Here is a 9815-nt window from a genome sequence, read left to right as displayed (position 1 = left end):
CAGAAACATTATGGTTGCGTATGACAACATGTGCCCCAGCACGCTCCAAATACAGCGCAAGAAAGCCTGGAAAACACAACAGGGAGTCAAAGGTGCTGACTTTTCCTGATCCCAATCTGATCACGCAGTGGCAGGATGTGCATAAATGAGCCTGACTGATAGAGGCACCACCCTGCCGGGACACCGTGAGAGGTCCAGCTTCCTGTCCGAATAGGTGAGAGCTTCTTTGGGTAGAATGAACAAGGGTAACTTAATGTCGCAGCTGATCAGTGTATATTGTCTTTCTTGTTGTGCATAGAAACTTGGCAGATTTCCTTAAAAAAAAAGAAACTAATAACTTTGGTAATAGTATATTGAATTCAGTCAGCAATTCCTGCTGGTTGGGGTTCATCGAACCCGGGTCTGTTAAAAAACTGACTATTGCGAAGTTAAAGACAGCTGTGCAGAGACCAGGACATGTGGAATGACATTTTATTGCGCCATTAGTCATTTTTCAGACAACAAAGCTCCCTCAACATTAAAACAAACAGCAATGTACAAAACAGCACACCTTTGTTTTACTTTTTTGCCATCAACGGAAATTTAATAAGGTAGTGAGAGTACATAACAGAAAGAAATGGAGTGTAAGGACGCGAGTTATGATGATGATGTCGAGATGTATAGGATGAGCTCGATGTCAAAGCCAAAGTAAGCACCATCGTCATATAGTCAGGAAAAGGCCATATTTCAGTAAGAAATATCCTAGAATGGGTGAGGAGAGGTTAAACATGATACAAGAGGGTCGTTATCACAGTTTTCAGACATTTTATCAACTAAAAAAACAAAACAAAATAAAACGAACAAAAAAAAAAAAACAATATCGGTGTAGCACTACTTTATCATGCAATTTACTTTAGTAAACCTTCTGACACAGACAAAATATACTTCAATAAGTAGAACTCAATACATCTCTGTCCAGCAATAGTCACAAAGCCTGTAATTTATACTCTTTAAATGTGAGATCCCTATCAAAAATAATATGCAGATTTTTATTTTTCTTAATATATCTAAAGTGCAAGTATTTATCCATTTTTATTCAATGCTTTCTGTAAGTATAAAATACAAAGGAAAAAAACAGCAATGTTTTTCCTGTTTACATGTTATATTTTTCTGAAAGGAGGAGCATCATATATAACAAACCATATATATATATGTATATATATATACACACACACACACACGCCACAGATAAAATATTTTCGAAAGATACAACATATTATCTCTTATGGGGATGGTAAAGGGATTGAGACCAAACGGTGACAATGGGATATGTTCATTGTGCATTGACCCCACCCCCTTAAAAATCCAGGATCCATTTAACCCAACATCTCCAGAACAGCTTCAAGGACGTCTTCAAGAACTATACACAACAGTAGCTTTTACAGTCTGCGAACACGGTGGACCCTACTGCTCGGTGCGTGTGCAAACAGAAGACATGCTGAATGAGCTCCTCTGTCTGTGGTTTTCTAATGAGTCATATAGTGCTTGGCTTTGACCAGAGGCTGCGATTGGTTGTGTGATTAACCAGAAAGTCCGAATGGCCAATGAAAGACTACAACACTGGAAACCAGAAACAGAGCACATTTGGTTGTTTTGAACACCTTAACAGAAGTTCAGTCAGTTCTTTACTTTTTTTTGTTTTTTTAGTTAGTACTCGTATAGTCTGGTGGAGGCGCGAGCCGGCAGCCGCGTTTCATTTGTGGAAGTTTTCTGTTAAACCGTCATGTAGACGGTTTGTTTCCCACCTACAGCGGAGCCATCCTAGCAATCTGACACTGAGGTGCGTGCAGCAAGTAGATATCGCTGCATCTACAACTTAACCTCTCCTCAGTCTGACCAGGAATGGTCTGGTTACCAGTAGTCTGATCAACGAAAGAAAACGGCACACTTAAGTCAAATCTGACAAATGAATACTGCAGGCGAAAGTTCGGTTAACATCATGATTAGAGATCACTATGATGGCTGCTGCTGTGGAGAAAATAATTGAAACAGCGCTAACAAGCACAGAGCAGCATCGCTCATGCACATCCAACCCATCCGGAGAAAACGAGACGAACGACATCCGCCTACCATGCTGCATTTAAGTCCTAGAGATGGATGACTGTGTAGATGTGGGCACAACGTGGTTGCGAGGTGACTCCAGGTAAAGGTCTCACAAAATCAGGTTTGATCGCACCGGAAGTACGCTTCGGACAAAGACCCGAAAAAGCCACGTTCAACGCTAAAAACACAACTGACCCAGTAGCACCTGGAGAAAACAAAAGAACACATGTTTAAATCTTTTTTAAAAACAAACAAAGAAGCGAACAATGTGTGCGTTTCACAGAGTGAGGCATTCACAAAGTGAACTCTATGAGCATGTTCAGGCTCTCCTCATATTTGGCCATTAGAGAAAAAGAGAAAGGAAGCGTCGTATTTCCAGTCTTAGCATGTAGCAGACATGATTAAAGTCAGCCAGGCTAAAACTAGAACACTTTGGGGAATAAGTGCTGTATCACCACAGTGACTTCAGACTCGCGGTGACCTCAAGATGAACTCAGGTTGACCTCAGATGTGCTTTTCTGGGCACATAGTCATAGGTGGCTTGTACGTGCGTTCAATGAAAATAAATGTTTTTTGTATTGAGGGCAGTGTGAGGAAATATAATCATCTCTGTAAGAAGTGGAAGAGATTTCCAGAGAGAAAGGTCCTAACTCGATCTGTCTGCAGCCGGGTTGGAAGGTTGTGGCAGGCTGCTGCTGCTGCTGGTAAGCCCTTACAGTGCAGTGCCAGGCTTCATCGGGCCTTTCACTGTCACTGAGACAAACGTGGGCCAGAAACAGTCCTGTGGTGAACAGATGGGATTTTCTGGAGCCTTTTTTTCTTCTCCTGCCATCACAAATGCAGCCAATCAGACACAAATCAGCGTTTAAAACTAAGGATTGAACTTGTGACACCTTATGAGCCCAAGTGTGCTCCGGGGATTTCTGCTTTCGGCCCGGCCTCAGCTCTCCTACATACACGGTAGGCCTCGCTTGTGAGTGCATTAGCCGCTTTTATCCAGCTGAGGCCTCTAAAGTGTTCCCTTCCCGTCAGCTAGGTGGCATGCCACACCGACAAGCTCAGTCGTATTTAACACACTGAGAGTTCAGCAGGACCTCAGTGCAGGGCTAAAGGTCAGCTGAGTCAAAATGAAGGGATGGACTACACGTCCTAAGTGATGAATAATGCACAAGCAACAAGCCTTTTTTTAACGCCTGGGAAAGAGGAGCGAGACTGCGACATGTCTTCCCACATCAGAGGGGATTGTGATCCTCGCCATGAAAACAACAACAAACTCCTCTGTCCTTTGGCTTCTGCCGCGGCTGATCGCTATCACCCGGCTCGATTGAAACCCCAGAAAAGCCTAAGTCAAACTGCGGTTCACCTGTACTGCAGTCCCAGGTGAGCGAGGGCTCGCACTCAGGCTCCAAGCACACAGTTCTCTTTCTCCTAATGACAGGAGGCCTTGTGCAGTTCTAGACACAATTCAAAACACTTCAGAGGCCTCCCAAACACTCAGATATCAACAAGAGGCCTTAACAGGGGGAGAGTATGTGTGTGTCTGTGCGTGCGTGTATGTGTGTGTATGCCAGCCACCCCTGGACCCAAGTCCCAAGATACTATTCAAGCTTAGTGTAGAAGGGCCAACATGGAGACAGTCAGAGGTTGTTGACGGTCTGTGTTGTGTGTTTGGAGGAGAACTTTTTTTTCGTTTTCCTAAGGGAGGACGTAAAATACCCGAGCTAGTCTACGCGCACTGAGAGACAGACAAGGCAGCCTACTGGTTTACAGAAAGTGACAGGAAGAAAAACAATTTAAAAAAAACTCACAACGAGTCTGACTTTTTTCACCTTGAGAAGTAAAAGTCTTCACATTTTGGAAATATAATGCGGATGCATCCACTTCATCATCATGCTTTCAAATATCTACTGATCACATAGCCTATACATTTTTTTCGTCTATACACGTGATACAATGCCACGATTGGCACGTACACAATATTGCACACTAATATAAAATGTCCTACACTAGTCAGTGGCTTCGTCTCTGGCTGGGAGGGGAAACCTGACACGTTTTGGACGACATACTGTGGAGGAAAGGGGAAAAAAAGAAGCATCAGAATAACAATGCAAAAGTGACATATTCTGAGCGGCGAGGCCCCCAAGGAGCGATCAAGGGGCTGTAGCACCATAAAGAGATAGACACTGCCTTGGCCCTGCACTGATAGGCCTCTACATCCACTGGACCGCATTCGTACTGACTGCATGGGACCGGCCGGCTGGCCTGCCTGGCTGGCTGACTGCCTGGCTCTTTAACAGCATCCATCTCAGCTCTGACAAATAAGCCTCATCCAGCCGCTCCTGGGTTTTCGTTTTTTTATTTTTATTGTATTTATATATTTTTGTTGTTGTTGCTGTTTTTTTCATTTTTTGTTTTTCTTTTTAACATCATGGTGCATATGGTGAGCAAAGCCACCCATAACATTTCCAGCTTACTTTCCACGCTCGCGCACACTCAGTGAGATCTCGGGAGGCACCGATCAGTCCGTCGAGCCAGGGGTGCGGCTAGGGATTCTGGGCTCCATGTTGCGCCATAGCACAACATGCATAGCCCCCAAAGTGCCAACAACACCCAAAAACACAACTGGACCCACCCCCAGCTCCCAGCAGCCTTTCAGCTTTACTTTTGGTGTTGCCACGCATGCTCCATGCACTGCAGGGGTGTGAATCCCACAGCCCTGGTGAGTATATATTTCTGCCTACATAACAGCACTCGTAAATGAAAACATACAGCGGTCGAGGTCACAGACCATCCACGTGAGAACACGTAAACGAGTGGAGTGTATAAGGCACGGGTCGTAATGACGTCAGAGAGGATGCGTTGCCTCGCCGCGCGCTGCGCTGACGCGTCTTTTTTTGTCTGTTTGTTTCTGCGCCTTGCGCTCCCACATATGGACCTTTTTTAATATCCTTTTGCATCCCCCACCACCTTGAGGAAAAGAAAAAACAAAAAACAACAACGTAAAGAAAAAAATCCCACAGAAAACGTGGGCATCTTAATAAGGATTTTTTTTTTACAGCTGATTCACAAAATCATAATTAGTACATCTAAGTTAGCACTTTTTTCATTTAAGTTTATGTGGACATGGTGCAAGAGGGTTGATATTCAATAGAGTAGCTCAGAGATAGGTTTAACCCATTTGTTTGAGGCGCACATAGGCTATTTAGGTTTGTGTCTCAACCTTTTCCATAATGGCATGAGAGAAATGCTTCCATTAGCCGACTACGTTTAGGCCAAATTAGAGACTACAGCCTACTTTGCCAACTTCTTTTCAAAACATGTGCCTACACGCATGCTGACAGGTGTTTACAAGGCCTGCAGTGCTGCCTTCTGCAACTCATTGAGCATTGCCATATTTATTCTGCGTACCTTTATAATAAACTATACATCTGGATTCGGATTTTGGTTTCATAAAGTCCATAATATATCCTCTTTGTGCTGATGTCAAATATTCCTTCTCCATGAAGACTTTATACTCTAAACCTCTGGTTTTATTTTGATTAAATCTTAAGTCTATTACCAGTTTTTAAAACACTTAAACATTTTTTTTTGTGAAATAGCTTTGATGTGTGCAAAATCTGTCATCGATAGAGATATAAACACTCTGTTCATTGTCACTTAAATCAAGTAGGAAACGGTTCATATCTTACAGTTCAGTCCTTGATAGCAGCGGCTTACTGTTACATGGGTGGTAAGTGGGGTGACATCCAGTAAAATGAGCGAGGAGACAGCAGAGGTGCTGCCATGTCTGTGGAGGTTGTGTGTGTGGGGTGATTCCCTTGTAGATTCTCTTTCTATTTTACAGTTAAAAGTCTGGGTTGTTTTTTTTCTCTTCAGAGTCCAACGTTGTCTCGGTTGTTTCATGTCAGCTCTCCTAAAATCCGCGTCAGTCATCGTCGCCGTCGTCTCCGCCGTGCGGGCCCTCAGGTAGCAGTTCCGAGGCCCTTTTCTCTCTACTCCTCTCCTGGATCTTCCTCATCTCCTCCGCGTATTTACAGAAGGTGTTACCGAATTTGGACCACACTTTGCAGGGAACCGTAATGGAGTTCCGGTACGTGGGCTTCACCTCACTCACCCGCATGAACACCCCGTACTTATTGGAGCCCACGTCAAAGAAGAAGCGCTTGTTGTCGACAGTGAGCGAGGTGCCCTCCGGGAGCTCCGCCGGCTCCTCGTCCACGCCGTAGTCGTCGATGAGTTTGGCTAAAGCGTCGCGGAACTCGATGAGACCCTGCGCCGGCAGAGCGATGGTCTGGCCTTGCGCGCTTCCCAATCCGGGCCCCCGATTAACGGTCTGTCGGATCCTCAGGAACCGCCCCCTCTGGTTCTCTTTCAGATCCATGTAATATTTCCGATTCTCCCGCACCAGGAATTCGCTCTTGAGCGCCCGCCGGGGCTCATCCTGCACCACGTCCGGGTTGGTCGGGCCCAGCTGGGCGTAATGTTCGATAAAGTCCCCAAGATAGTCGCGGAACTCCACGGCGACAGACATGGAGAGAGTGAGGCGGCTCTTGTTTCCCCCAGCCCCGACCTCGGCTATCTTTAGGAAGCGGCCTTTAACATTCTGCTTCACGTCAAGGTAGAAGCGCTTGTTCTGGATGTCGACGCGCTTCGAGGCGAGCTCCTCGGTGTCGTGCTGCAGCCGGGACATGGCGCCCATTGCGCCCGGAGGCAGCGAGCCGGGGCCTGCGGTGGGCCCTCCGTGGTCACTGCCACTGTCTCTGTCCGCCATGATGCTGCCTCCCTGCTTTACCTTCCACCGTCTCCCTCTGCCTGCTGCAACCTCGACTGCCCGTCAAACCGCTCCGCCGCTCTATCGCGAGACGAGAGAGGAGAACAGGGTGAAAAAATGAAAGTAACTGTAGTGTGGTGTTACTGTAGTACTCCGAGCGGGCTGCGTTCAAGGTCCCCGCGCGGTTTTTGCAACGTTTCGCAGAATTTACATTTTAAGCCGTTAAAGTAGTCACATACTGCAAATGAAAGCCTAAAACTCCGCAGCCGAGCTCACAGACAGATATGTTTACATAAATAAGCGGGTCTAAGCAAAGGACGATCACGGGGTTTGAAACCTGTGTCAAACACAGCTAAGAGCAGGGCGCAGACAAAGGCTTAGCCTACCTGGTGGTTACTGGGTCGGGTGTTTCGGCACCATGGACAGTCGTTTTGGGGGTTTCAGCACCACGGACAGCGAACCCGCACGGAAGGAGACGCGGAGAAGGGAGAGCGGGGTGAAAAAGAAATTTCTGAATGAACAGTCGATGGTGGCTGCGTGGGATTTTGATGCACTGCGAAGCACCGTGAATCATTAGCCTGTGATTGGACACGCCGGTGTGTCTCTGTTTCTCTCAATGGGAAATGACATTGAAGGGCTTAAAAAAAAGTTAAAGGGAAGAAAAACCTGTTGCTATACATTTATTGGCACACATGGTGACACGAGTGTTTGGCAGCACTTCTGATAATGATTTTCTCCTCTATCAGTGGGAGCCTTTAAGATTCAGATTTTCTTGGAATTCATTTCAAGGCCTGACACTTAGCGCTTTATATGGGCAAAATAAATAGCCCGGTGACCCCCACAAACACAAAACACAAACACTACTGTTTGGGGTCCACGAGACAATCACCACAGCAAAATTCTAGGTATCAAATTAGTGGAATAGAATGAGCCATAATGTGTGAAAACCAGAGTCATTACAGTTTTGTATTGTCTAACTAGTTTCGATTTCATTTTGATTTTGATTTTGATTTTTTTTTTCTTTTAAGCCAGTTTAGTTTCAGTAAGAGTGAAGTTCTGTTTAGCTTTTATTGTTTGAAAATGTTCAATTGTAGTTTTTTTTTAGTTTCTGTGTTCATTGTAGTCTTTGTAATATATGCTGTGTGGAGGGCACATGTCAGAGACAGGATTTAGGAAATCATTGCAGAAGTGACAATAAAAACACAGACGCTTGAAAGCAGCAGACTCACAAACAGAGTCTCAATAAACACCAACAAAGTCTCATTTTTATTGGTTTTTAGTTTTGAAAGTTGACACAATTGTTTCAGTCTTAATATTTTTCAAGAGCCTTTTTTATTTTATTTTAGTCGACTAAAATGTTTTTTCACATCTAGTTTGAATTTTAGTTTTAGTTGACTATGATAACCTTTGTGAAAACAACCTTTCCTTTATTGTTAATTCAGTTTTATCCCACCTGCAATCCACATGCTCACGCTGCATCCATAACTCCTCCAATCCCTGTCCCTAATAATTAGGAGCTACGGGAAACATGAATTCAGTAAATAGTTCACCGGTGGAACTACATGCTTTTCACTGGGATCTCCAGTATAATTGTGTTCATAGAAAAGTGTCATATAATGGTAATTATAAAAACTATATGAAGTAACTGAGTTACAGCATTGTTAAAAGTTACGCAGTAAAGCAATGGAAGAAATGATATGACTATTGCTTGTATCAAAGGCATGTCACATCTTCATAGCTGAGCATCTTCCATATGTTAAGTAAAAGCAATGTCATCATATCAATGCTATTAAATGTCATAATAGCAGTAAACACAACAAGTGCCCGTGTAGCAGAACCAGATCATTTACCATTTACCAAAATGACTGCTGGGTTGTTACGATTAGTGTATCATGACAGGGAAGTTCAAGCGACCTCATCAGCACCCTGCTGAAGTGCTGATGTAACGACAAACGTGCCCTCCTTTGCTCAAGTTCAGGGAGGTTGTGAAGGCAGTTGGTGGTGGCTGCCCCTGGCCAGTGAACAGCAGGAATCATTTTCACTCCACTTTGCTTGGTCAACAAATGATTTGTTTTCAAGGCTAATTTAGAACAATTCCCAAAATTGCATGCGAGCTTTCTGAACGAGGGCTTCCAAGTTGACTAGATGAAGGAGAGACTGATCCTTGTGTATGTGGGTTGTAGGTGGGGAGGGATGATGTGGGGCAGGGTCACAGGATAGATCAGAGATTGGCTGATCCAGTTCTGTGAGCTGGGTGAAACGACTGCAAAAATGTGGAGCAATCTAAACATTCGACTGAGCACATCTAAAGCCACAGAGATCAGTGGCACTCCGGCTTTACTCCTGACTCCATGTGAAAATAATGTATGAACAGGGATGTGGTTTTCCTGCTTGGACAGAGAAATAAAGCTGTCCAGCTTTTCAGCACCATGGACAGAGGCAGGCCCCTGACCTGACCCTGGTGATGAGGGGAAGATGAGGCCATGATGTAGCTGCATGCTCAGATGAAATGGCTATATACATTTTCTTTATCTCTCTCTATATATATATATATAGAGAGAGAGAGAGAAAGAGAGAGAGAGAGGGAGATATGAAAACTGTCCATGTGTCCCCTATGTGACATTATAGTTTCTGATTTCCTCTGTATGGACTACAAAAAGTCTTTCTGACCTCTAACGAAGGTCGCACAGCTCCTGACAGGGAGGGAAAGGCAAATCTTATGAATGGCTTGGCTGATGGAGGCAGAGACTGGGAGGGGATACTTATGGTCAACATAAAAAAAAAACCCAAAAAACCTCAGCACTTTGTACAGGGGTCTCATTTCATTGGTGGATGAGTATTCAGTGGAAAATGAGGCTTTATTCACTGTATCTAAGCCAGATTGGCGAAAATATTTGTGTCTTTCTATTATAACACCCGCATTTTCTGGTAACTGTTGCTACCACGTGTTGCCACAGGAGTC

The 9815-nt window shown here is 44.5% G+C and overlaps 1 protein-coding gene across 2 annotated transcripts; it reads right to left on the bottom strand.

The window, feature by feature from the left end:
* Positions 1-454: 454 nt before the first annotated feature.
* Positions 455-7415, bottom strand: purab (purine-rich element binding protein Ab). 2 transcript variants are annotated; one of them, XR_005693913.1, is made up of 2 exons: positions 5772-7004; positions 455-5049 (listed from the first exon to the last, which is right to left on the bottom strand). XR_005693913.1 is itself a non-coding variant. In XM_040016607.1 (2 exons), exon 2 carries the CDS (start codon positions 6851-6853, stop codon positions 6008-6010), a length of 846 nt encoding a protein of 281 aa, XP_039872541.1. In that variant the 5' UTR covers positions 6854-6934; positions 7240-7415; the 3' UTR covers positions 455-6007. The 2 variants fall into 2 exon arrangements, 1 of the variants encoding a protein (XP_039872541.1); XM_040016607.1 differs by adding an exon at positions 7240-7415 and having other exon boundaries at positions 455-6934.
* Between the last annotated feature and the right edge of the window lie 2400 nt (positions 7416-9815).

Source organism: Simochromis diagramma, unplaced genomic scaffold, assembly GCF_900408965.1.
Source record: "Simochromis diagramma unplaced genomic scaffold, fSimDia1.1 OVJJ01000685.1, whole genome shotgun sequence".
Lineage (NCBI taxonomy): Eukaryota > Metazoa > Chordata > Actinopteri > Cichliformes > Cichlidae > Simochromis > Simochromis diagramma.
This window is presented reverse-complemented; position numbering and strand designations above follow the sequence as displayed.